The following is a 26,674-nucleotide window of genomic DNA, read 5'->3' on the forward strand; positions in this document are numbered from 1 at the left end:
ATGGGCCTTTTTGCTGTCCACGCACCTTCTCAGTGAAATGTCTCTTCATGTCTTTTGCCCATTTTATAACTGGACTTTACTTAAAGGCCGAGGTTAAGAGTTCTTTATGTGGAGTTCCCATGGCAGCACAGTGGAAACCAACCCTACTGGTATCCATGAGGACGCAGGTTCAATCCCTGGCCTTGCTCAGTGGGTTAAGGATCCGGCATGGCTGTGAGCTGTGGTGTAGGTCGCAGACGCAGCTCAGATCCCGTGTGGCTGTGGCTGTGGTGTAGGCAGCAGCTGCAGCTCCAATTCGACCCCTAGCCTGGGAATGTCCATGTGCCCCAGGTGTGCCCTAAAAAGAAAAAAAAAAAAAAGAAAGAAAAAAAGAGTTCTTTATATAATCTAGATACTAGTCCTTTGTCAGATATGTGGTTTTCAAACATCTTCTCCCGACTAGAGCTTGTCTTAACTGGGTCCTTCTCGTAACAGAGTCTTTCACAGAACAAAGTTTTTGCCTGGCTGTCTGGTTTCCGGGGATTTTCTTGGATGGGTTGTGTAACTGTGCTGTATCTGCGACTCTTCACCAAGTCCTGGGGCCCAAAGATTTGCTCCTACATTATTTCCTAAACATTATGTAGTTTTATGTTTTGCATTTAAATCTGTCATCCACTTTCAGTGAATATTTGTGTAAGGTGTGAGGTTGTGCTTCCTTTGTTCCGGCTTTAAGTCATTTTTCCACGGCTTTGTTTATATCCTTTTTACTCTAAAATTAACGTACATCTTTTTCCCCGTTATTCCTCATTTTCCCCTCATTTTAAAGAGAAGTGTAATATCTCCTACCACCAGAATATAAGGGCTAGTGAAAATCAGGTGTCCAAGAGGAATTATCGGTGCGGAGATTTTGATCATCTTTCCCTTTTATTTAATGACCGGCCGCAGCTTTAGAAAGAGGCGCCAGCCTGGGTGTAGAATGAGTGTATCTAGTAAGGGACACACAGTGACAAGTGTTTGGTTTTTTTTAATGATCAGGAAACTGTGTGGGGACAACGGATAGAAGACAGAAGGCGTTCGTTGGACGGCGAGGAAGTTGTCTGACATCCAGGAAGCAGGCAGACGCCCGGTCAGGTGAGAAGAAGGAGAGCAGCGAAGAAGGGGGAGCCGTGTGCGTCCTCCCCAGGGAGAGGGAGCGCCACGCGCCCGGGCCGTCGGCCGCACCGGCCGCCCCCAAGGATGAAGCCCCTGTCTCCACCGGTGCCCAGACAGCGTCCTAACTCCCGTGGGGACGCCTTTCAGAAGCGCCCTCAGCCCCATAAGAAAATACCGGCAATTGTCATTCTTTAAAGTCATGGCCACACACGGGTCCAAAGATGCCCACGTGCCAGCTGGACGCTGCTTACTCACCGTGCCTGAGTCTGTTTCTTAAAAGTCAGCATGACTCTCACAGGATACACTGCTAAGGTTAGGGTTTTTTTAGGTGGCCTTTAAAAGAGGGAGGAGGAAGGGAGGGAGGAAATATATTTTGTGACCCGGGCTGTCTCGACTGAGAAGTGTGCATCCTTTCAAAGGGTTTTCAGGTATACTTTTGAGTATGTTTCTTTAAAATCTGTAAACATGGCTTTATTTTATTTTTCTTGAAAAGTGGTAATATTTAATTAAATGTACCCTGGGAAATTTCCCTAATATTTTTGTTCTTTTTTTTTTTTTTTTTCTTTGGTCTTCTTGGTCTCTTTAGTGGCAAATGGTGGTTCCCAGGCTAGGGGTCTAATCGAAGCCGCAGCTGCCACGCTACACCACAGCCACAGCAACACCAGCTCCTTAACCCCCTGTACAAGTCCAGGGATCAAACCTGTGTCCTCATGGATACTGGTTGGGTTCATTTCCACTGAGCCACAGCAGGAACTCCGCCTAATTTTTCTTTTTAAAACATGCTTCCTTTCCAGATTTTAGTTCAACTGGACACCCCCCGCTCCCAGTATTATTTTTGGAGCTTTGTAGGTTTTCCTCAGCCAGAAGAAGAACGTTGTGTTACGGTGAAAAAGTATGGGCAGCACTCTACATAAAGGGATGGATTACACATTTATGTGGGCCCTTTCTTTAACTCGCACTGTAAAATACAGCAAAAGCTTTTTGAAAGATATAAACTCACCAGTTTTCTTTTAAAGAGGGTAGGAAAGAAAAACAGCTACATTTTAGAAGCTGCTTAAGCAGAGAAATTTCCATTTCCGGAAATAAAGTTCATCAGGGTATTCAGACCATCATCCCCTTCGAGGGTGATAAAATAATTGAACTCGAAAGAAGCTGATTTTATTTATTTATTTATTTATTTATTTGTCTTTTTGCCACTTCTTGGGTTGCTCCCGCGGCATATGGAGGTTCCCAGGCTAGGGGTTGAATGGGAGCCGTAGCCACCGGCCTACGCCAGAGCCACAGCAACGCAGGATCCGAGCCATGTCTGCGACCTACACCACAGCTCACGGCAACGCTGGATCCTTAACCCACTGAGCAAGGGCAGGGATCGAACCTGCAACCTCATGGTTCCTAGTCGGATTCATTAACCACTGCGCCACGACGGGAACTCCAAAAGAAGCTGATTTTAAAATGATTCACTGTCTTACGGGATAAGTTATGATCAGGATGGCTTCTAAGCCAGGCACGGAGAGCTCGCGTCCTGTGGGCACCACTACACGGACAAGAGTGCACCTGCTGGGGCCCTTCAAGTGTGGACACATGGGAAAGCGGGGCTTCAACAGGGAGCCCGGCACTCACGGCGCTGCTGTCAGAAGGGGCCAGGCTCTGGGAAGAGTGAGCCCAAACCAGCCCCCCAAGCCGCAGAATCAGTCCTGTCACTGAGGGAGAGGGGCTCCCTCGGTCTGCTCAAAGGCGGATGCAAGGAGAGGACAGCAACGCCGCCTGTGGCGAACTGCTGAGCTGCGCCCTTGCAGCTCCGGAGCAGGACCCGGGGGTGGCCAGCGAGGGACGAGGGACGGTGAGACCCACAGCACCAGGGCGGAGGAAGGACGACCCCGCCTCTTCCCTGGGTCAGGCTGCCGGTGCGGAAGCCTACAGTCAGGCTGCGCATGCGGGAAACTTACAATCAGGCTGCGCGTGCGGGAAACATACAAACAGGAGCCCGTGAGGGACGGGAGATGCTGCCGTGGGGGCTTTTGTGAAGGAATTTGGATCGAGTTCCTATTTTGGAGGATTTTGAGGGAGAGACAGGCAAGGCGTGACCTCTGTTGTGTTAAGAATCCCTTTCTTTGCCCCAGGAAGGCAAGAGGAGCGGCAAGGAGACGTGCGGCCGACAGCAGCCCCGCATGGGGACAGAGCAGGGAGGAGGCCTGAGGTTCAGCTGCGCGAAGCGAGGCCCGCCAGACCCTAACGGACGGGAGCCGGGCCTCCTTGGGGACCGCGAGCTCAGGAAAGATGGCACGTTCGTGTCTGCAGTAAGTATGACATTATTTGCAGAAAGCGGGGGCAGGAATCTGCAGGAAGAGGGAGCGAGGTAGCAGATCCCAAGACGAGCGTTTTGGTGGGGACACCCAGTAAAACCGGGGCTTCGCGAGGAAGCCGTCAAAGCCGCGGGTCTCCAAGCCGGGGAGGGTCTGGACCAGGGCGGACCAGAAACTCCTTCGGGATTTTTCAGCATCTGGGTGGCCATTAAAGCCATGGGTGTGGATGAGTTCTTTCTGGGGGAGACTGGGAAAGAGTCCAGGAATCAAAGGGCGCCGAAGCCCTGTGGAAGCCGAGTGAGCGGTGCGGGGGCGAAGATGCTAGAAACCGGAGGCCCTTCTGCATACACGCGTGTACCTCCATCAGCCCTGTCTGCCCGTGTGCCGAGGGGAGGGTGAAGGTGCCCCCACAGCCCCCAGCCCAGACTCAGGCGGTGGCCTCCCCCAGCTTCTCACGGGACGCCCGTTTCTGCAGAGCCCTGCCTCTGTTAGCTGGTTGCAAAACCAAAATGAAGTGAGAGCAGCAAAACGCAAATGGCAACAAGTAGGCTCTGTACAAGGACGGGATAGCCAGTGCCGACAGTTTTGCGTTTGGAGAGCGTCCCAGAGCAAGCAGATCAGGTTACAGGTTCTGTAGCCATCATCCTGCACCCACATCATGTATTCATTCTGTGCGCTTTCGCCCTTTGTATTCATGGGAAGTAAGAGGCCTGCTGTACAAGCAAATGTTTTCGTGGAAGATTCGATGCAAAAATATCCTCCTAAATTTATCTACTAAAAGGCCAATTCCTAAGAGAACTGAAAAAAATAAATTCTTAAACATAAGAGCATGCGGGGTGCTCATGTTTGTGTGCTTATCTGCAGAAGGGCAGCATCTTGTCTGTTTGACAGTGAAGGCCTCTCAGCTGTGCCCGGGCTGAGGCAGCTCCCCGGGTGTGCCCGAGAAATGCCCGAGCAAAGGGCACAAGAAACTCATTGGAGAAGGACCGTGAGAGGCAGTATTTGTTCGAGTTAAAGGACCCAACCAAAGAGACTGAAATCAGCCAAGCGCCACAGAATCTTACTGCGCTGGGATCAGCCCCAAGCCCAACTTGAAGCTGGAGACTTTAGAGGAACTTTCCGTCAAAGAAGGGCTTTCATCAGCTTGATGTTGGCTTCAGGTTGGATTCTTGGGCTTCTTCGCTAACATTGGGGTTTGGCATGTTGGCGTGGAGAGCGCAGGAGGGAGGGACAGATGAGGCTTAAGAACGTGTTATTCTATAACCAGTTTCAAAAATAATATCAATTAAGTGAGCTGTGTCTTGTGCCTTTTTTAATGATAATTTTCAAGTGGGAATTTATGACAAGCAAATACTGTGCTTGTAACTGGTGTTCAGATATCACAGACACATTAGGCGAAGAGCAGCCATTAATAATGCAAAGCGTCTTTCGTTCCCTTCCGTCCTATCGCTAAATACCTAGGATGTTCGCGTGAACAGACGTGGTTCACGACCTGAAGATAATGGAGGGACATTTACAAGGATCACAAGCAGGCATGGGGGTGAATCAGTCACATTAGAATAGTCCCTCCAGAAGTTTCTGTTGTGGCTCATCGGGTTCAGAACCCGACTAGGCTTCATGGGGCCACAGGTTCCATCCCTGGCCTCACTCAGCAGATTAAGGATCCGACGTTGCTGCGAGCTGTGGTGTGGGTTGCAGATGCAGCTGGGATCTGGCGTTGTCGTGGCTGTGGTGTTGGCTGGCAGCTGGAGGACCAATTCACCCCCTAGTCTGGGAACCTGCATATGCCACAGGTGTGGCCTTGCAAAAGAAGGAGAGTCCCTCTGGCTGCTCTGGCCCCCTCCTTGCTGCTCGCTCGTGCACTCGATGGTCCTTTCTAGCATGCACTGTTCCTTCCCCCTCTGCAGCCCGTCTCCAGGGGCTCATAAGCGGTTGTGCCACAGATGAGCCAAGGTACCTCCTTGAAAACACTGCAGATGGGGAGACCGGCCCTGCCTCTGCCCACCAGGGCCTCCCATTAACAAGTGCCAGTAGCACGGGAGTTTCCTCTTCACGAGGTCCTTTGGTCGTGGGTAAGATCTGCGTGAGACACGACAACAATGATTGTGACAAGAAATTATCTGATTTATACAATGATTCAAGCGCCAGGAAGGCTCCTTGATTGACTCTGCTCTGCGTTTCTCCTCGGCTGCAAAGTCGTGAGCAGTGTGAAGTGTCACGTACACCAGAAGGATGACCAGAGGAGAAGAATTCGCACCTCTTGCGTCCTGTGGGGCCACCTGACCGCTTCAGATGCCTTGGGAAGGAGCGAGCTGCTTCCCTTCCCCTAGAAGCAGGTCACAGGCTCACTGTCTCAAGCTGGAGTCGGGAGCGTTACGTGATGGCTGAAAAATCTGATGGGTTTGCATTTGTTGGTGTCTCGCCAGACCCTCTGTCCTTATCACTGTGGCCCCTGAGGGCTTTGAACCCTTAAATCCACGGCGATGGAGTGGCGCTCCAGAGCCTGGCAGCACCTCCAAGCACAGGCCTGGCAACATCTCTGCTTTCATGCAGATGAGACCCTCCAGTCTCCCCGAGCATCCGCTTAACCAGCCGGACTCCCTGGAGGCTGCGGGGCTGCTCCAGGCTGCTGAAGGCTGGCCGTGCCCTTTCTCGCCCAGACTGTGCCTAATACATGGAAAGCGGGGACGGTTGGGAGTAGCCGCAGGACAGGCCGGGGTGGAGGAGAGCCGCCCCTGCCCGCTGGGCTGTCTCTGGCCTGGAACCGTGGAAGGTGGCTGTTTAAAAAGAAGTGTGGTTGTGTTTTAGCCTAATGAAGCTTTGCCAGTTTTAAAGGCTGTGGCGCTGGGCTCGCCATGGCTGCATTAGAAGGCAACTGGAAGCCGGTGTGCTGTGTGTTATTTTTAGCACGGACTCTAAAGCGAGGCAGGTGGTTCTCACGCCTCCCAAGGGCCTCATTCCGCTGAGCGTTTTCCCCGAGGCTCCCTTGGGGAGCAGGGCTCAAACGTCCTCCTTGGGCCCCGCCGAGCTGCCGTGGAGAAACAGCTGGAGGACAAACCCTCTGTTGGACTGCGGCTCACACCTTGGCAGTGAAAGGCAGGCCCTGAAAATGCTGGGGAGGAAACGGCCTCTGAAGGAGCCGTGTAGGATGCTCAATGCTCTGGTTAGGAAACAAGAAGGCACCTGCTCAGCGAGGAAGCAGCCGCCCCATCACGTCACACTCGCCTCTGAAAACACCGGTATCAGCTTCCCAGCACGTCCCCAAATAACGAAGTCATGAATGGTAAGCCTCCCTTTGAACCCGGGGTGAGTAGGAACTGTTTCAAGTAGGAAGCTCGGGGATTCTGAGAATAAGGCACATTTTAAACCTGTCGGATTTTTTTTTTTTTTTTTTTTTTTTGCATTTTAGGGCTGCACCTGTGGTTTGTGGAGGTCAAATCAGAGCTGCAGCTGCTGGCCTACACCGCAGCCACAGCAATGCCAGATCCTTAACCCACTGAGTGAGGCCAGGGGTCAAACCTGCGTCCTTGTGGATCCTAGTTGGATTCTTAATCTGCTGAGCCGCATTGGGAGCTCTCAGAATTGTTCTTATAACTGGCAGGGAAGCAAACCTGGGGTGAAACAGTGCTTGGTTCCTCCATGCCGTTTCAATGTCCTGCACAGGTGTGCCCTGCTGAAGGCACTCCCAGGATCACCTTGCAATTTAGTCCCTAAAATGCCAAATAACTACATTATTCTGCAATGAACTGCGTGCTCCATTTCCTGCAGTTGAAGTGCGGACTGTGTTACCCAGCTGTGTGTGATGCTGTGTGTGAGCCTCCTTAAGCTCCACCTCGAGATGCCGACCCCGAACCTACAGCTATGAGGACACATGTGTCTGTAGATGGCCGCTCAGCCTGAGCCCGGGCTGCCCAGACTTTTCCCTGCTTTTTCTGCACATCCCAAGGCTCTGCCAACACATGGTCCGCTGAGCTAAAGGCCGCCCTCTCTTCTGAAGACGCATCAGTTTAAAACCACTGACTTTCCCAACTGCTTTGATTTTGTAAAAAACCATCTTGATGACAAGCAGCCCACAACACATCAGATTATCGATGGAGAGACCCAGATCGACGAGAAGCCTGGAAAAATCTCCCCGAGCCGAGTTTGATCTAGACGTGGAACGGGGTCTGTTAGTCCAGCTCAGCTGCTTGCTCCCGAGGTCGAGATCCTTGCGTCTGGGTCAGAACCTCTCAGGAGCCCTCCAGGCGGGTGGGTGGTGACACCGGAGTGTTGTCATAAGGGCGATTACTCAGAGCTGTGGTCTCCTTGGGCATAACGATTGCACAGCCTCAGCGATGTGCTTCAGGCAGGGGGGACTGGCCCCTGGACCCCAAGTCTCATTTGGCAGTTTGACGAGCACTCTGCACACAGGCCTGGGGACCTGAGCAGAGATGTCGTCTTGGGTGGAGCCTTTCTGCTTTGTCCAGTAAGAAGCTCAGCTCAACCATTAAGTTGACAGCTCTGGGGGTTTTGATGATCTGCTTCCTTGTTGTTTCTTTATTATAAAACTAAGTTAAAAATAAAAGGTTAGTGAGAAAAAGACAAGGCGATGAGCTTAAGGATTTCCCAGCTGCCCTGAGTCCCGACACACGAGGGCACCTCCAGGAAGGCCCGTGGGAAAAGCCCGTGCAGTGGGGCAGAGCCGGGACGGCCTGGACTCCACTTGGTGGGAGGCCAGGTTCACTGGGAGCGCAGGTCAGAGACGGGACCCCCGACGGCGGTCACCCCAGGGTCGTTCTGCATGGTGTCCCTCGTATTGCTCTCGGGGACCTCGATTTCAGGAAGGCAGCAGACTGCAGACGTCAGTCCAACAGCAAAGCACGTCTGCATTTCTCTTAGGTGCTTTGGAGAGGCAGACGCATTCATCCAGTCAATCAACAAACGCCGCTGCCGACTGCTCAGCGGGCACCCGAGCAGGAGGCGGGACTGAACTGTGACCCGCTCTCATCAAAGCCTCCCTCAGGGTCCCAGGGCTGCGAACATCAGGTAGGTGTGGAGCGAGCGGGACGGCTGACTCTGCCTCTCACGTGCCCTGTGTCTCCCGCGGGACGCAGAGACCCTGCGGAGCACACGTCCCCACCTCGGGCTTGGGTCCGTCCGAAGCCCTCTGAGCTGGTCGGGACCAGAGATAAAAGGTGGCTGTGCTGGCGTTTGCTGGTGGCCTAGTGGTTGAGGACCCGGCGTTGTCACTGCTGTGGCACTGGTTCAGTCCCTGGCCTGAGAACTTCCACATGCCAGGGGTGTGGCCAGAAAAAGAGTGACTGTGTATTCCTGGGTTCCGTCTGTGTGATTCGGGTTATCTGACTGCCCTGAGAAAGAGCACACAGCTCAGTGAGTCAGACCAGAAACGTAACACCCCGGACTGGACCGCCTTTCCCGTGTATCCTAACTACCATTAGACCACAAATCTAGGCCGTGTCTTCAGACAGGGGAGGAGAATCTTCCACCCTACCCTCGAGGTCAGAGGGACGATGGGCCTACAGAGCATGACAAGTGAAAAGGTTTAACAGCAGGGACGCGGGAAACGCCACCTGACGGAGCCGTTGGGCGCAGGGCAGGTCCGGGGACCTTCTCGCCCAGAATTCTCAGGCCCCGGTTCATTCTCAGGCTTCTGCGCCCCCGTCCAGCTCATGGATGAAGCCGCAGCGGCTGAGCCCTTCTTTCGCCTACATGATCATTCGCTGTCTGGTGTTCACAGGATGAGTTGTCTCCATTCTAAAACGTCACGTTACTTATATTTGCCGCCGTCCTTCCAGGGCGCCCAGGCCTGTCCTCCGGGCACTTCAGGAACATTGAGGCTCTTAGTCTGTTTGCTTGGCTCTAACGGACGACGCGGCGGGGGCTTAGACGACAAGTGTGTTCCTCACAGTTCCGGGCGCTGGACGTGCACGGCCGACAGGCCAGCGCGGGGTCCGAGGAGGGCCCTCTTCCGGTTCACAGACAGCGAGTCCCGCCTGGAGGAAGGGTGCGGGCTCCCCGGCTCTCTACACGGGCGCCGAGCCCGTCCGGGGCTCCACCCTCAGGGCTCCTCGCCTGCTGCCACCATCGCACAGGAGTCAGGGTCCCTCCCATGCATCTGGGGACACCCGGGCCGCGCAGGCAGCTCTGCTGTGTGCGCTCACCGCCTCTCTGACACCCACAGGTGTCGCGTTCGGTGACCAGGCTGGGCGTGAACACCTCTTTCCCCAGATCTTCTCGGCCTCGAGCCGTCAAAGCGCAGACCAGCTCCAGGCCCTGGGGACGTGCAGGACCCCTGGCCTGGTCCACCAGCCACCCCCTGCTGCAGGGGGTGCGGGGAGGCTGGCCCCGCGTGCCCGCCCCAGCCCCTGCCCCCCAGAATTCCCGCCGTTTGTGTGAGAAGGAGCGGAAGTGGAAATCCAGTGACTGAGGGAGCACCTGGCCGCTGGGAGGTGTCTCCAGACCGCGGCACACGGCGTCGCACGAGCCGGCCTGTGCCAGAGCCGCCCGGCGACTCCTGCCGAATCGGGCCAGGGACGGAAGCAGAGCGACCCCAGCAGCGCACAGCCCGAGGTGGTGTCGGAAGCGCTCGGAACCTGACCTTCTACCACCGCGTTTTCACCTGCTCGCATCCGGAACCGGGGATGCTCCTGACGCGGGCGCAGGAAGAGGCCTCAGAGGCGGGCAGGTGTTTAAAGATGACGTCGCAGGAGGTTCTGCCGGGCTGTGGGCTGAGGGGGTGTGTGTCCCTGTGACCCCGCGAAATCAGTGTGCTTCAGCACCAGGGAGGTCCCGCCGAGCCTCCAGCCCTGTCCTGAACCCCAGTTCAGTCCATGAGTTCAAGACCCAGCACACGAGATGCTACACGTCTGCAAGACGTAGAGGCTTCCTAGTCCACGGCCTGCGCTTGAGGGAGGGGCAGTTTTCAGATGTCCTGCAAATACGGAGCATCTCTGGGGGACAGTGTGCAGGGCCAGCCCCTCAGAGCAGCCACCAGGTCTACCTCTTACCCCGCCCCCCAGCCCACCTCGCCTGCCTCCACTGCCCAGCGTATGTATCAGCTGGCTTGTCCTCAGCCAGCAGCACGCCTGCCCCGGGGCGTGAACCGCAGAGACGCAGCCTTCTTCGTCCTCCGCATCTCCAACAACTGCAGCAGGTCTTGGCCTGTGGCAGGACTCCGGTAACTACTGCTGAGCGGATGCATGAATATTCACATTGATGACAGTGGGAGAGAACAAACGAGCAGCAAAACCTAAGAAACTAAATTAATTTTCACTTGGAATTCTTGAAATTTTCACTTGGAATTCTTGAATTTGACTTTCTATATTCTGTTACAATGTTGAGAACGTTGCAAAGGATAAATCCTGGATGTCAGTAACCCTTAATCCGAAAGGTGACCCTTCCCTGAAAGGCTCTCAGGCCAAGGCGGCAGAGGTGACACTTTCAGGCGCACCCCCCGCCCCCACCTCCAGGCTCTGCTCATCTCAGAAAGACACGCGAGCACAGTCTGGAAGCCAAACTCAATACTTCTCCTGACGACGTAAGGAGACACTCACCAACAGGAGAGCTTCCAGAAGCTTCCCCAGGCCACTCGGCCTTAGAAACTCCCACCCTGAGGGCCCTGAGACTTCCGGGACATTGCTGGACCTGTGACCGCAAGCAGGTGCTAATGGCCCTGTGACCATGAAGCCACCAGAAAGCTGCTGGCAGGTGACGGACCCTCGTCTGGGTCCTGGGTGAAGACTCGCTGTGTGTCACAGTGGTGGGTTCTCACGTTTGCTGCATGTAGAAATCCAGCCGCCTCACTGAGGTGCACCAGGGTTATGGGTTGGTTCTGGTGGGAAACGCTTTGTGGGGGAGGAAGAGTGGAAAGATGACCACGGGAAGCCTCTGAGCATGGCTGGTGCTCTGTGTGTCTCGTTATTGTCCCATGTTCCCCCCAGAGCAACACCTGATGAAGGGCTTGGGGAGGCCCAGGGTGCGTTTGTAAGCAGCGCCCCCGCGGATGCGATTGACGGGTGGGGTCAGACGAGGGGAGCCACCACCCCCGAGTCCTCTCTGGGTTTCCACAAAGCAGCGCCCGTGGCAAAACAGGAAGCAGGGAAGATGAAGGCGGGCGAGGGGAGCCAGCGCCCTTCCCCCCGAAAGGCAGCCGAACAACGGCCCCCAGGACCTCATGGTCTGCGCGGTTGGTAGGAGGCGATCCGGGGAACGGACACGGGAACAGAAACGGGCCAACCCCAGCCAGCAGCGAGGGGCCGCCATTGCGGGCGTGGTGTTCAGCAGGGGCGCGGCCCGTCCACAGCGCGCTCGGCGGCCAGGTTTGCTGGGGCTGGTGCAGGAGCACTGAGCCCGCTGTAAGGGTCTCCCGCCCCCACCCTGTGTCCCAGGCCGCAACGTGGAGGGACCACGGCCCAGCCACCCCGCCAAAGCTCACAGAACAATTGTCTGCCCTCCTGAGGCGGGAGAGGGCCTCAGGGCTGCTGCTGTGACCCTGGTAGTGACTCTCTAGGGTAGACCCTGGAAGTTTCCAGAACAACAGAAAGTCAGGGGCGCCATCATGGAGTCACTTCCCTGGGGGAGTGGTCTGCTGTGTGGCTGTCACAGATGACCGTGGCCCTGAATCACGGCAGCCGGAGATCAGAACTCCGACGTCTGCCCGAGGGCTCCCCTGCCCAATGGCTGCTCCTGGATCCCCCAGGCGTCTGTGCAGCCTCCGCCCCGCCAGACACTGCCCTCGGTCAGGGTCCCGGGTTGCCCATGGGTGCAGGAAGGACTGGGCAGCGTTGGTTGTCTCCTCTCCCTCTGAGTGAGCTTCTCCGCCCGCCTGCAGCTCTCCTGTCCCCTGCAGGGCGCCAGGCGCTGTTTCCTTCAGGGAAACAGGCTTTACAGTCCCAGGGTCATTGTTGGGCACGTGGAGGTAGACACTCGCTAGCCTAACCCTTCAGGGTTCCTCCACGTAGCGTCACACCCACGCCTCCGGCTGGCCCGTCCTCTCACTGTGGAGTCAGCTCCTTACCCATCATGATGGGATTTATGAGGCGCGTGTTTTCAGGAACAGGGCTCCCTCCCCCGGCTCCGGAGCACGCGGCACAGCCCTGCTGACGCCCAGATCACCTGATATAACTGACAACCGTTAGGGTGATGGGTGGCGGTTGCTATGACGACCATTTAGCCCTGATCAGAGAGCATCCCAGACAACAGGGCCAGCCCCCTGCACAGGTGGTAAAGCCAGCCTACAGCAGGGCCCTCGAGCTCAAGGCCGAGCGGGAGGTTAGGCGGTCAGGGTGATGAGGACAGAAGCCGAGTTCCTGGGAGGATGAAGGCATGATGCCGCTGCTCAGTCAGCCTGGATGGTCGTGACTTCTCGGTACCTGGACTCAGTTGAAATAAAGTCCTTTCCTCTCAGCTCCGTCGGGTTGTGGGGTCGGGGTGTAATGACACCTATGTGGTCCCATCCCCGTTCCTGGCACTGAGCTCCCAACCCTGGGGGTACTTGGGCGATGGAGGTGGGGGGGCCATGTTTGGTTGTCATGACAGCCCCTCCCACCCACATCTGGGTTTATACTAATGGGGCGACTTTGCAAAAGCCCTAAGGATGGGAGCCGTCTGCCAGTGGAGCCACAGCCACGTGACTAGAGGGTTGGACCTTCTCCGAGGTCCAGGGGAGGGTGAGCTGGTCACCAGTGGCCAGTGATTTAACGGCTGCCTAATGAAGCCTCTGCAGAAAACCCTCACCAAGGGGCCGAGAGCTTCCAGGTCAGAATTTGGAGGTGCCGGGGCGAGGCGGGTATTGCCCCTGGAGGACTCATCTCTGCCCCTGCCCCGCCCTCTGCATCCCTTCCACCCTGTTGTTTCTGAGTTGTGTCTTTTATAAGGAACAGTCAGCTCTCTTCTGTCCAGCCAGTCGGTCAGAAGCACAGTGACGCTTGGGACTTGGGTGGTATCTTGAGGCAATAGTTGTGCAGGTTGAGCCCTTATCTCTGTGGTCTGCACCAGCTGCAGGGGGAAAGTGTAAGTGAATTAATTCGTAGACCCCCAGTCACGTCTCAGAGAACTGCAGAGTTGCTTGCATGGGAACCCACTTGGCTGGTTTAGAAAGTGTGTCTACACCAGCACTGGGCCACTGGAGAACAAAGTCTGCAGGGACCTTGGGGACCAGGGCCTTGGGGGGAGGGCCCCGGCCCAAGACAGAGAGAGGAGACCTTCCCCCTCAGTGCCCCCAGCTCCACCCTGGTCCTTTGCGGCTCCTCTGCCCCTCCAGTCTGACCCCCACCGACCACCCACTTAAACTAGCTACTTCAGGGATCTTGAACATCTGTGAGGGTTAGGTCTGGCTGAATGTAACACATGGGCAGAAAAAAAGGAAAAACCATACATGACTTAAACGAAATGGAAAGTTGGTCCCTTCACTGAGCTAAGTCCAGTGGCAGAGGGTCGGGACAGAGTTGATGGCTGCCTCGGCAGGGCCCTCTTGCTCCTCTGCCATTTTTTTGACTTCGGCCTCATGGCTGAAAAAGGCTGCTGTGATACCAGCCATCACTTCCACACACCACAGGCAGGAATAGGGGGGTGGGGGGGGCTTTCACTCTCTTCTCTGAAGCCATTGCACCCACTGGTTCGGGTTGAGTCCCAGGCTGTACCTGGCCACAGGGAGGGTGGGGAGTCCTGTCTTTGCTGGGGCAGAACGGGCCACACTACACAATTGGAGTTCTTTTCCCCGGGGGAAGGGGTGTGCATTCTGTACAGCAACCAGTGTCCTGTGTCTCCCTCCTAACTAGTAATTAGCACCTCGCTTGCACACACACCAGACTAGTGCCACATTACGCACTTCCCCGAGTCTCCCCCCAGCTGTGATTGGCACCTCGCATGCACACGCACAGTGATGCTGCAGTGCACAGTTCACGCCCACCCGTGTGCCTAGTCCTCATCTCAGCCCAGGCGGGAGGTCAGCTTAGTTTAGGTAACCAGCCGGGGTTACCAGCAAGCTGCCGGTGTGCAGAAGACTTGAACTAGCGTGTCTCACCCCGCTTCTCGCACCTGTTCTGGAGCGGGTCCGAGACAGACCTGGAGCAGCGCAGAGGCCCCCGGCCATCTCCTCCCGCTGAGCCTGCCGGGGTGAGACAGGCCCAGGAATATCCGTGTGCTGTGGGCTCCGCCAAAATAAATAAATAAATAAACGTGAGCCTATTTGTCTGTTCCGCCACCGTGGCCAAAGGCAGCGCACCTCTTCGGTGTCTTGGGCCAGTGCTCCTAACACAGATCTCATGGTGCTTAAGTTAAGCGTAGAGTGGGAGTTGATTCTTGGAAGAACCAACCCTGGGAAGCACACTCTGAGATCAGCCTGAAACGTGGCCGATTTTCCTAAAGATTTTGCTCTTCCAGTTGTTGGACAAGCAAGGAGCACGCGGGCTAAGTGCTCGTTCTGATCGGTGGGGTCCGGTTCCTTCACGCAGCCACCTCTTCGTCTCAGCCCTTAAGACCTGGGAGAGTAGCCACTCGCCGAGGACTGTCCGCCAGCAGGACGGCTCTGCACGCGGCTTCGTATTCAGCTCCTGCCAAAGGAAGGACACGTGAGACAGACAAGTGTCTTCTCCTTAGGCCACTGTCAAGAGTCTCCAGACAGCCTCCTCCGCACAGAGCCTTGACCACAGCATCTCTGTTTGCAGACTTTCTTTTGAACAAACTTGCCCCCTGAGCAGGCCTCCAGGTGGGTGCCCACAGCTCTGCGCATCTGATGTGGAGTGATCCCGGGCTGTCACCGTGGGCCTTGAGTCGGCGTCTAGGATGTGGCATTTGCAGCAGCCACCTCCTGACGGCTGCGATAAGGCTCTGCAGCCGTCCCTCCCTCGCTTAGCACAGAGATGTTTGCGTAAAATCAGATCAAATAAAAGGTCTCTCCCTGGTCCCTGGGCCAAACCGTGTTTCACTTAGTGCAGTTGAACAAATACTGGCTTGGCGCCGCAGGAGCTGACCTTTCCAGGATGCGCTGCGAGTTTATTCTTTGCTTGAAGAAAAAAGGAAGCATTTTGAATTCATGATCCTGCGTCTCTCAGGAGTTTCCTCTCCACCACTCTTCACAAGACCCCTGTCCTGTTGTTTAGGGCGAAAACTAGACAAAGAGAAGTAGCCCGTGACTCAGTCACTGCGTTGCTGAAAAGCGCTCCAGAATCTAAACACCTGGCGCAGAGAGAGACCCTGGCATCTCTCTGGGTCCAGGTTGGATCAGAAGTCCGAGGGTATCAGAGCTGTGGTCAAGAACCAGGGAGCCGGGGGCAGCTGGTCTTCCAGGCCGGGCCTGCTGCCTCCCAGGGCCATGGCCGGATGCAGACGCTCAGGCTCGGCCGCTTCCGGGAAGCCGAGTAGTGACGGTCCCCCCTCCCCGCCGAAGCGGCTGTGAGAACCAAGCAAGGCGCACGAGTGAGGCAGTCACCATGGTGCCGGGAGGGCGGGATGCGGGCCAGGTGGTCCCTGAATGACACCGACCCCCAAGCAGCCGAAGGCCCCCGTGACTGCAGTCAGACCTCCGCATCCTGGACTCCTGCAGCTGCGGAGCGAGCTGTCTGGCGCTCTCTCGCTTAAAGAATGCGCGTGTCCGCGAGCCCTGGAGTGAGCCCACAGTGTTCAAGGCCGTGCATCCGGTGCTGCCTTGTGCTCTTAGTCAAGTGCACTGGGCCCCAGAAAGGCCGTGCTTGACCCCGGCTGCACACGGAGCTCCCCGGCCCCGGTTCCTCGTGTGGACCGTCCTGCGTCTGGGACATGTAGCCAGTGGGGACCTGACAGGCCGAGATGTGCCCCTTTGGCAAAGGGGTTGTTCTGTGCTGCAGGCAGCTGAGGAGAATCAACAGGCGCAGAAAGAAGCTTTCCAGGAGCTTCCCTTAGCCAACGACAGGCAGACCCTTCCGAGGACCAGGCCTGCCATCGGCCCTCTCTGGGGGCACCTGAAGGCCTGGAGAGGACAGAAAGCCGGCCTTGACCCGGTCTTCACAGCCAGCGCTCACTGGAGTGACTCTCAGCCGGCGCACAGTTTAGGCCCCGGAACACCCCACCCTCCGCCCCGGGCAGCGCCCCCACCCCCCTCCCCGGCAGCGTGGCCTGAGGTTACGGGGTCGCTGAGCCCTGCACCTGCTGGCTCTCTGGCGTCGTTTCTCTCCAGTGAAGCCCCTCACGCAGGTGGGCAGCACTGACAGCATAAACAGCCACATGCATTTTCTCCTGTTAGTCTGTCTTCTGTCAGGTTAAGCAGTAGGGCCCCAAGAAGGAACCTAGCGGGAGCTCCCTTCCCGCCCCGTCCCAACCCCCGGGCACCCGGCCCTCTCAGGCCGAGGACAACAGCGGAGAGAGAATCACGGGCTCCCTCGCTGACCAGGGGCCTGGGGTAGAGCTTCTTGGGGAGGGGGCACCGTCACCTCTGCGTTTCTCCGACGCACTGCCCATCAGAAGCCGTCGGCAAGAGGCCCCCGCACCCAGCTGCTCAAGGCACCAGCGACAGTCAGGCAGAGGGGCGGCCCTGAGAGGACAGAGCAGGTGCTTGGGTCCTGCCGGGAACGCGGCCCCAGCGGGGGCTCACAAGCGGTGGGCGGGGCACATGGCCAGGGGCGCGGACGGGATTGCGCATCCTCGTCTGCCTCCTAGGACGACCGCTGCGGTAGAGGGTTTCGGGTGCCTCTCTGTGAACGGCTGAATCGGAGCAGGGAGACCTTGGAAGTGATGACAAAAGTAGAGCCCAGGATGCGGCCAGAGCAGAAGGAGCAGAAGGCCTTATTCGGACTGACGCTTGCCAGCGCCCTTTTCGCAGCTCTGCTGGCTCTGGCCACTGGCAGGGGCACCCGCCTGTGAGGAGGTGCCCACGGGCACCTTTGCTGCTTTCCTCCCCCCAGCCGCTCTGATCAGGAGACGAGCATCCTGTCTCTTGAGACCCGCCCGCTCGGACCCTTGGCCAGAACCCCTGCCTCTCCCAGGCCGGAAGAGGGCTCTTCCTGGGGAGAGAGCTCAAGAACCCCCCCTTCCCAAGGGCCCCTCCTAACTGACAAATTTCCAAATGTCAGGAAAGGCAGCCTCCCCAGGAGGCAAGACACTCCAGATTGCAGGCCTGGAGAGGGGAGGCGGGGCGGGGTTTGACAGTGGTTTCCGGGGCACAGGGACATCGAAAGGTCAGAAGGCCAGACCCCCAGCGGTGACCAGGCTCCCCGTCCGAGGCCCTGCCCGGAGCTCCAGTGACTTTGCCAAAGTGGAGAAGGCTGCACAGTCCAGCCCTCCCCCTGCAGAAGCAGTGGGCACTGCTTTCCTGCACAGCTCGACCAGGCCGCATGCCCAAGGGCGTTTTGGCCACAGGCACTGTGCTCAGATTTGGCCTGTCCACCTCGTGTGGACAGAGGAAGCAGCGGTTGGGGCTGTAGATTCTGAGGCCACAGGGAGCTGCTCCAAGTAGGGGCATCTGTTCCCACCTGCAGCGTCAGGTCTCTTGAGTAAATATTTGTTCCCTTTGGTTAATTGCATGACGTATTCATCTTTGCCCCAAGTGGGAGGTATGTGTGTGTGTTGATTCCTGCTGTCAGTCCATAGGCAGCATGAAGTGGTCCAAAATCATTTAAAAGTCAGTGAGAATAGAAGACAGTGAATCGTTCTCCTAAAGAATACAATTGCTCGATAACTTTTGACCTCTTTAAAAAATAATAGAAGCAGCTCAAGATAATCAAAAAGGCAGGAGAGAGGTTGTGTGTCCCCAGCAGCGAGTAGGCAGGCTACCTGATGACAAAAGCACGTGCTTGGAGCAAATAAAGGATGCTGTTCTTTTAGCATTTTTGAAAAATCTTTCTGGCTGTGAACTGCTCAGAGTCGACCGTTGGCGTCCCCGTTTCAAACCGTATCTTTTGATATCAGAAGAGACTTGCCGAACTTCACCCCCATGGAGCTTACCGAAAACCACGTTTTGAGGTTTTTGTTTCAGAAAAACAGAAGTACTCATAGTATTTTATTAGATTTGATGAAAAGTGGCATGATTGAGCCCCAAGCCCTCGATTCTTCTCTAGCCGTGCAACCTTCAGCTCTTACCTGCTGGCTCGCTTTCGAGTCCTGCTTCCTCGTTGGAAATGAGATAAAGGAACCAGGGTCTGTGCAGCCCAAAACAGTGCGGAGCTGGGTCGGGGTAGATTGAAGAGCAGGAAAATGCCAGATTCAATGGGGATGGTGGGGAGAATGATGACAGGTTCCCTGGAGAGACGATAGAGCCTGTGGACGATGGACACAAGGATGACAGATGATGGGTTGGGTCTCTAGAGAGATGACAGATGACAGGGCTGGTCGTCCGATGCAAGGACATAGACAATAGATGACAGAGGCAGATACACCATAGACACAGGCCGTAGAGAAAACAGGGAGAACAGCGATCCATAGAGGTAGAGATAATCAGATGAAGAGACAGACAGACAGGTGTGCTACCCGGGTGCTGACACACGTTCGTGCTCCGTGGCGTGATGGAGGAGTTTCATAAGGAAAGCCGTCAGCAACCGTTCAAAGGAGACACTAGAAATCCTAAATATCAGATGAATCCAAATACTAAAGCTATTCTCCGTAACTATTAGCTGATACGTAAAAGAAAACAGACCAGTAATTCTCTTTAAAATAACTTTTATTAAAGCAGAGATGACTTGCAGTGTTGTGTGAGCTTACGGTGTACAGCCAGGTGGCTCAGTTACACATATATAAATATGTTCTTTTTCATCGCTTTTCCACGGTGGGTTCTTACAGGATATTAACTACAGTTCCCTGTGCTGTACAGTAGCTCCTTGTCGTTTATCTGCTTTATACCTAGTGCTGTGTATCTGTTAACCCCAAACTTCTAATTTATCCCCCCTCCTATCCCCTCTGATAATCATACGTTTGTTTTCCATGTATGTGAGTCTATTTCTGTTTTACACATAAGATCATTTGTATCATTTTTTAGATTCCACATACAAGCAGTATCTTGTATTTGTGTTTCTTTGTCTGACTTCACTTAGTCTGAGAATCTCTAATTGCATTCATGTTGACACAGAGGTCATTACTGTGTTCTTTTTTATGGCTGAGTAGTATTCCATTGTGTATCTGTACCACATCTTCTTTATCCATTCCTCTGTTGGTGGACATTTATGTTGCTTCCATGTCTTAGCTATTGTGCCTAGTGCTGCTATGAACATAGGGGTGCATGGATCTTTTTAAATTGTAGCTTTGTCCAGATATATGCTCAGGAGCGGGATGATTGAGTCATAAGGTAGTTCTGTGTTTAGTTTTCTGAGGAACCTCCATACTGTTTTCCACGGTGCTTGTACCAATTTACATTCCCACCAGCAGTGAAAGAGGGTTCCCTTTTCTCCACACCCTCCCCAGCATTTAATATTTGTAATCTCATTATTGACGGCCATACTGACTGGTGTAAGATACCTTTTTTAAGAAAGAAAACGCCACGGATATTTTTAACCGAGTTGTCACTGATGCCTAAAGATAATTTTGTCAGAAAGATCACTGCCTGTGGGTCTCAATTCACCCCCAGAAATGCTGTTTTTAATGACGAGCCTGTAAACCCCGCCCCGTGGGCCGGGAGCGACTCCCGCGGTCACGTACTTTCTGGTCGAGTCTCTCCTGATGCATCAGCTGCGGTTCCCACGCGGGGCGTGATTCTGCTCAGCCTGAGACCGTGGAGTGCGCTTTCAGCAGAAATGCAATGGAAAACTGTTTGGAGAGATAATTTAAAAACGGAATCCCAACAACAATATTGGTAAATTTGAAGTGTCTAAGTTTGTTTAGCACAAACAGAATTGAAATGAACACTTAGAAAGGACAAGGAAATTGTGCATTTTCTGTCAAATTAATATTCTGCCTGTGCTCACAACTGTACCGTAACTGTGGCCGCCTCCTAACGAGTGAGGAGCAGCCACGTGGCCGTAGGACCTGAGGTGCCCGGTGCCCGAGTTGGGGGTGCCGGGAAGAGTGGTGGGTCCCTTCTTTACGTTTCTCTCACTTCTAACTGGGATTCTAAATTTTACTTTCCATTTTGCATATTTTTTCCTTTTGAATATATGGCACACTGGTATACACAAAGGTAAAAATATGGCTGGACAAAGAAACTTTCATTATTTAGAAGAAATAGGAGATTTAAATTTTGGCTGTGCATTTTAAGATCAATTTAGTTTATACATGCAGGAGACCTCACATTTAGGGATCCAAACTGATACATTTTGTTGGCTTTTGTAAATATCTCTGAAAAATAAAACTTCAGAGTGTATGAAAATGCAAAGTTGAGCAAAGCAAGGAATCAGCCGTCATGGAAAAGATGGCATCAAATTCCCAGGTGTGACTAAGATAAACAGCGGAGTTGGAGGCCAGTCGCATATGGGCGGAGCACGTGGCCCAGGTGCCCTGGGGCAGTGCGGGTCCTGGACAGGGTGGCAGGTCCTGGTGCCACCCAAGCAGGTGCTTTGGTCTTGGGGACCTGGGATTTGCATTGCAGGTGGATGTCGGTGGCCACTGGACTAAGAGACCCAATTACATAGAAACCTGCCGAAGAAGAGAGAAGAGGTTTGCCTCCTGAGCGTAGAAACCATTTCGGTTGGTTTTGATTCCAGCAGGAACAGGCAGCTCCGTGCTGCTCCCCCCCAGCCACTCCTGCATCAGACTGAGCAGGAATGGGCCACAGCTGCTTGCCTCCAAACCCGGCAGTGTAGCCATCCACATTGAAGAGGCTCGGTGCCCGCCACGGTTTGAGGGTCGGGATCCAGGGCAAAGGGAGGCGTTGGGGGCCTGGCAGCCCTGAGACGGTCTGGAGGCAGGAAAGGGAAGGTCAGGGACAAGGGGACGGACATCAGGACAGGGTGGTCGTGGACGCCCTAGAAGCTGAGAGGCGTGACGGTGCAGTTGGTTTGGGTGGAGGGATATGGGACACGATGCTTCTTTCTCTCCTTTGCACCCTCCCCTAGTGACATGCACAGACCCAGGCTCCAGAACCAGCGGGGTTCAGGGGAAGCAGCCTGGCGTTGCTGGCTGCCCTCAGGCTGTGCTGGGGGCCTGCTGCCAGACCCTGGGTCGTCCGGGCCGCTTGGGAACCTCGGGGTCCTGTCGGGGTGGACGCGCCCCCGGGCCTCAGTTTCTGCGTCTGTGACATGAGGGTGGGCCCTGCCCTCCTCCTGGGATGTGGGGGAGGATCAAATGGGGCAAGGATGCGAAGGACACTTAGCCAGGTGGCTGCCGTGCGAGGCAGTGACGTAGGCGGAGCTTTCTGACGACGCTTCCTGATGGAGACGCCTTCGGAGTCTGGTCCACACTGTCCTCGTTGTGGCCGTTGCCCCGGCAACAGCTGTCAGAGCTTCCGGCCTGTCCCCCGTGTTGAGCAGCAAATTAGGAAGACCTGAAGCCTCGCTGACAAGCTCATCCTGGGAGGCGCAACCAGGTTCCCCCGGCAAAGGTGACAAAATGACAGCCAAACAGCTGGGGTGCAGAGCACGGGCTGACCTTTGCCTCGGGCGAGCACCCGGGGTTCTGCTCCAGATATGGACCTAGAGCGCACCCAGCTGTGCGTGGGCAGAAACTGATGCCGGTTGGTCGCTGTGTCCATGAGGGGCCTGGCCTCAGGCCGAGGAAACCCCGGACGCGTGGTCGGGCATCTGCAGCGAGGACCTTGCAGTTCTCCAGGCGGGAACAGCTACCTGAGTCACTTCAGGTCTCAGCCGGTTGATGGAGTCCCCGTCCCAGCGGCCACACCTGAGGCAGGTGTGCTCCTGGAAGAGGTGAACTGAAAACAGCAAGAGGAAAACTCAGGTGCAATTTTTAACTCAATTTGTCCGAGAAATATGTGACTAATAATTAAGGCTCACTGTGTCATTTTAGAAAAGTAAAGCCAGCCAGTAAATGCACAAAGCTGCCGTCGCATGTGTCTCTAGGAACCGCCCATTTCCGTATTTATATCGCTTGGGTTTAATCCTAAATCACTGGATTCTTGTATGTCGCAACATACTCTATTTTTCATGAAGGACAAGTCTGTTAGGCTGGACCTCACCTTATGAAATACTTGTATTTCTGAGAGGTTTCAAGCCAAAAAAAAATATCCTGCTTTACACAACTGAGCCATGTCTGCTCCTTCAAGAAACTGCGTTGAAGCTTTAGATAAGTGATAATTGCCGCCGTCATTTCCTATCACCCACGGAAACTGTGTCCGTCACGCATCTTGTCACTGCAACCGCAAACTTGATTTTGCCCTTTTTGGTAAAGTGCTTTGCTCTGGGGCTCTCATATGCAAAGATGAGAAACCATGAATTAAATAATTGTATAAGGAAATGTTTGTTCCTCCCAGTGGATCTTAATTTTTGAAATGAACACCACATCTTCAGGGAGCACAAACTTGTTCGTGCAAGCAACTCTCAAGGTACAATAATCCGAAGCCACAGCTGAGGTTGGGGGTCCCACCCCCAGTCACCTTTTCCAGGGCTCTCCTTGGCTTCTGTGAAAACAGCCCGATGGGCCCGCCGATTGCGGAAGACAAACCGCAGGAAAGATGCTGAGTCACACTTTCCTCCCTCCTCCCCTGGTGGCCGCTCCCTCTCAGGAGCAAAAGAGAAGTCCAGAACAAATCCATGCCACGTGCGCTGATCACAGGCTCGGGTGAAGCCACTATGTCAGGAGGGGTCTCCCTGAAGAAAGGTTAGATTACTGCTCACCACGGGGATGTGCACGTACTGGAAAAAATGCAGGTCAGCCACGTCGGGAGAAGAGCGTAGAGCCAAAGGCCATCCGTTCACCCGCCCCCGACGCAGCAGCTCAGACCCAGGAAACGCCCCAGAGGAAATGACTCCAGATTCAGCGCCACCCCCAGCCCCGTGCCTGGCGCCTCCCCCCGACCCCCGTCATCCCACGTGGCATCACATCTGTGGACCACACGAGCCGGCTCTAGGAAGCAGCTCTCTGTGTGGGGACTAACGTTAGCTGTTGTGCTTGCTCATTAGAAACACTGCTGGGAGTTCCCGTCATGGTTCAGTGGTTAATGAATCCAACTAGGAACCATGAGGTTGTGGGTTCCATCCCTGGCCTTGATCAATGGGTTAAGGATCTGGTGTTACCGTGAGCTGCAGTGTAGGTCACAGACGCCGCTCAGGTCTAGCGTTGCTGTGGCTGTGGTGTAGGCCGGCCGCTACAGCTCTGATTGGACCCCTAGCCTGGGAACCTCCATGTGCCGAGGGTGTGGCCCTAGAAAAGACAAAAAGACAAAAACAAACAAACAAACAAACAAAACACTGCTGATCTTAGATGATAAGGATTTTCACTAAAAAAAAAAAAAAAAAAAGAGGCAGAAAAGGAGGAAAGTTTGTGAAAAAATCCAGGTTTTTTAGAAAGTGATTTTATTGAGATACGGTTGATTTGCAGTGTTTGCAGTGCTGTCTCGGTTTCTGCTGAACCGCACGGTGAGTCAGTTGTACTTACATTCATGTTCTCTTCCCTCCTCTTCTCCGCTGCGGTCGACGACAGGAGACTGAATACCCTCCCTGTGCTCTGCAGTAGGGCCTCGTGCATCCATCCGTGTATACCCGTGTGCCCCTGCTGACCCCAGAGTCCCAGGCCATCCCCCACCCCTGCCCCTTGGCAACCACAAGTCCGTTCCCTGTGTCCATGAGTCGCTTCTGTTTCATGGATAAGTTCGTTGATGCCACATTTTAGATGTCACATGTAAGTGACATCATATGATATTTGTCTTTCTCTGACTTACTTCACTCAGTTTGAGAGTCTCTAGTTCCATCCACATTGCTGCAAATGGCGTCCTGTCATTCTTTTGATGGCTGAGTAGTATTCCATTGTGTGTACATGCGCCACATCTTAATCCATTCCTCCGTCAGTGGACATTTGGATTGCTTCCATGTCTTGGCTATTGTGAGTAGTGCTGCAGTGAACATAGGAGGGCGTGTATCTCTTTGAATTATAGTTTTGTCTGGGTAGATGCCCAGGAGTGGGATTGCTGGATCATATGGCAACTCTATTGAAAAATCCTGTTTGGTGTTTTAAAAGATAGCTCAAATAAATAACACATGTACATAATTTTTTACACTGTATAGAACTCAATCCCTTCTTATTTTTAAGGGAAAAAAATTCAGAAAAATACTATCCCACGAATAGTTTCTTGGGATTACCACATTATGTCAGTGGCCATCAAAGCCTTATAATTGATTTTATATCATGATCCAGTGGCTCGTGTGCGCACTCATGCACGCGTGCACACACGCACACGCGCACACACTTAAAACCTCTCATGTGCCCTGCTACAGGCCATGCACTTACCTCTGCTGTAGTCTGTCTCCCTCGTCTGTCCACTCCCCCTTCCTCTCTTGCTGACTGGATCTCAGAGCTCAGTGGGTCAGGACCCACCATCTGCAAAGCTCCTCTAGCTGGGACCTTGACTTTAAGGGGCCTGCATGCAAGGTTATTCACTTGGTGGCTTGTGGTGGCACGTGGGCCAGGGGAAGGCACAGGCCTCTGACTTGGTACCAAGGCTGCGGTCGCATCCCGAGTGGACCAGGAACGCACGGTTCTCGTGGGGAGGGGATGGGGCTGGAAGCAGAGGAAGACAGGAGGGACGGCCCAGGGTGTCCACGCCTCACAAGGCCTCTGGAAGGGCTCAGGGTAGACGTGGATCCTTGCAAACCAGGCTGAAAAGTGGGCTTTGGAATTCAGGCAAGATGCACCCGGGGCAGCCAGGGTCCGCACCCTTTCCTCCGGCGCCGTCTCTGCTGTGTTAGCGTCAGCAGCCTGCACCTGCAGGGCAGCTAGACTCGGGGCGTCCTGTTTACACGGCACTCAGAAAGTAGCAACACACTTTACTTCTGCGCCGGGAGACATGGCCCTTCTGCACCGAGACAGCCAGACACCTCCCAGCCCGTGACAAAGTCCCACGAGGACCCCAGGGCCCCAGGGAGGACTCGGTGAAGGGAGGGTCACCCAGCTCGCACAGTCGCCCACACGGAGCACAGGTGAACGTGGAACTTTCTGTGGAACAAGTCGTGGGTGGGAGAGAGCTTCTCTAAGCCTCTACTGCTGCGTGGACGGACCGGGACGAGAGACGTGAAGTGAGATAACCAGCCGGAGAGACGGCTAGTGTGTGGTCTCGCCGACACGTGGGATCCGAAGCAGGGGCTCAGCGAGGGTTGGAGGGGGTCCCAGGACACAGCCTCCCGGAGCAGACCGGGAGTCTGGGGACCGAAGTAGCAGGACCACGTGGTGCCCTTGCCGTTTGCTGAGCGGGGGCATGTGGCACATGTTCCCACGTGATGGATGCGTCCTGCCAAATCCTCATGCTGTGCTTGGAAGACAGGCCGCTTGATGGGTCATCTGCACCTCAGCAAAACTTAGCAAGCAGCACGCGTTTCCGCGTCCTTCCCTCTGATTCACGTGGTCCGAGGGGAATGTGGGAGGTGTGCATTTTGTTTCTGTGCGAACGACACGGAGAGGACCCTTGAAAACACTCACTGAGCATCGAGGCCGGGAGAGGAACGTGTTCAGGCTTCCTCAGCCCTCGCTCCGGAGCGGAAGGTCAGCGTATCCCAGTGACAGGGACCGGGGAGCAAAGCGGCCGACGGCGCGGTGGTGGCGGCCTCCCCGCCGCTTTCTGAACCGTCCTGCGAGCCTCACGCAGCGGCCGGCCGTCGGTTCCATCGTCTGGACAAAAACCGAAGTCGGCAGAGGCGGGTCCACCGGGTGTGAGGGGTCGCCCCGAGCAGGGACAGGCTTGGCGCCGACTTCATCTCTGGTCTGGGCCACAGTCACCGGCCCGCTGACCCGGAATTACTGCCCTTGCTGGACCCCAGACGAACAGAAAAACTCCCTTTTGCATATGAAAGATCAATCCGGACCAAAGCAGTTACAGAAACGCGTGGGACTTGCCCCCATGACTGCCCGTAACTTCCTCGTGTGTTTTGCCTTTTCCTCTTTGAATGGAGATGTGGCTTTTAAGGCCGGGGCCTTCGTGTGTGTTAAACTAATGAAATCATCAGAGTAACTAGTGTGTGTCTGCCTCGCACTCCCGCTGAGCCGTGCCGTGTCAGGTTGCCTGTCCCCGTCTCTCCTGTGTGAGGACCTCAGCTTCTGGTGACAGTTCATTTCACGTGTCAGCCTGGCAGGTGCTGGCTGCCCCCACAGCTGCTCAGCACCGCCCCGGGTGCTTCGGGAAGAGAGGGGCATTTGAACCCATGGTCTGCGGGAAGAAGGGCACCCTCTCCGCGTAGACCACC

The 26,674-nt window shown here is 54.9% G+C and overlaps 1 protein-coding gene across 8 annotated transcripts in view; it reads left to right on the forward strand.

Annotated features, from left to right (window-relative positions):
• LOC102159132 (uncharacterized) overlaps positions 1–26,674 on the forward strand; it is a 448,204-nt gene that overhangs the window by 373,809 nt on the left and 47,721 nt on the right. For 3 of the 8 annotated variants that reach the window (XR_014818162.1, XR_014818163.1, XR_014818161.1), the window contains 4 exons: positions 1,015–1,110; positions 3,252–3,428; positions 8,313–8,459; positions 9,230–13,803. Coding sequence is in view for 3 of the 8 variants with exons in the window: in XM_084980603.1 (XP_084836729.1) it covers positions 1,417–1,443; positions 3,252–3,428; positions 8,313–8,459; positions 9,230–9,631 (753 nt within the window). In the remaining 5 variants the exon portion in view is untranslated. Of the gene's footprint in view, positions 1–1,014; positions 1,444–3,251; positions 3,429–8,312; positions 8,460–9,229; positions 13,804–26,674 lie in introns of those variants that run through there. The other 5 variants (XM_084980603.1, XM_084980604.1, XR_014818160.1 and 2 more) reach the window with 4 other exon arrangements.

The sequence above is a fragment of the Sus scrofa genome, chromosome 10 (assembly GCF_054392235.1).
Source record: "Sus scrofa isolate SSC_HxYL_T2T_F1_AM1 chromosome 10, Sscrofa_HxYL_maternal_Yorkshire_Landrace_v2.0, whole genome shotgun sequence".
NCBI classification, from domain to species: domain Eukaryota; kingdom Metazoa; phylum Chordata; class Mammalia; order Artiodactyla; family Suidae; genus Sus; species Sus scrofa.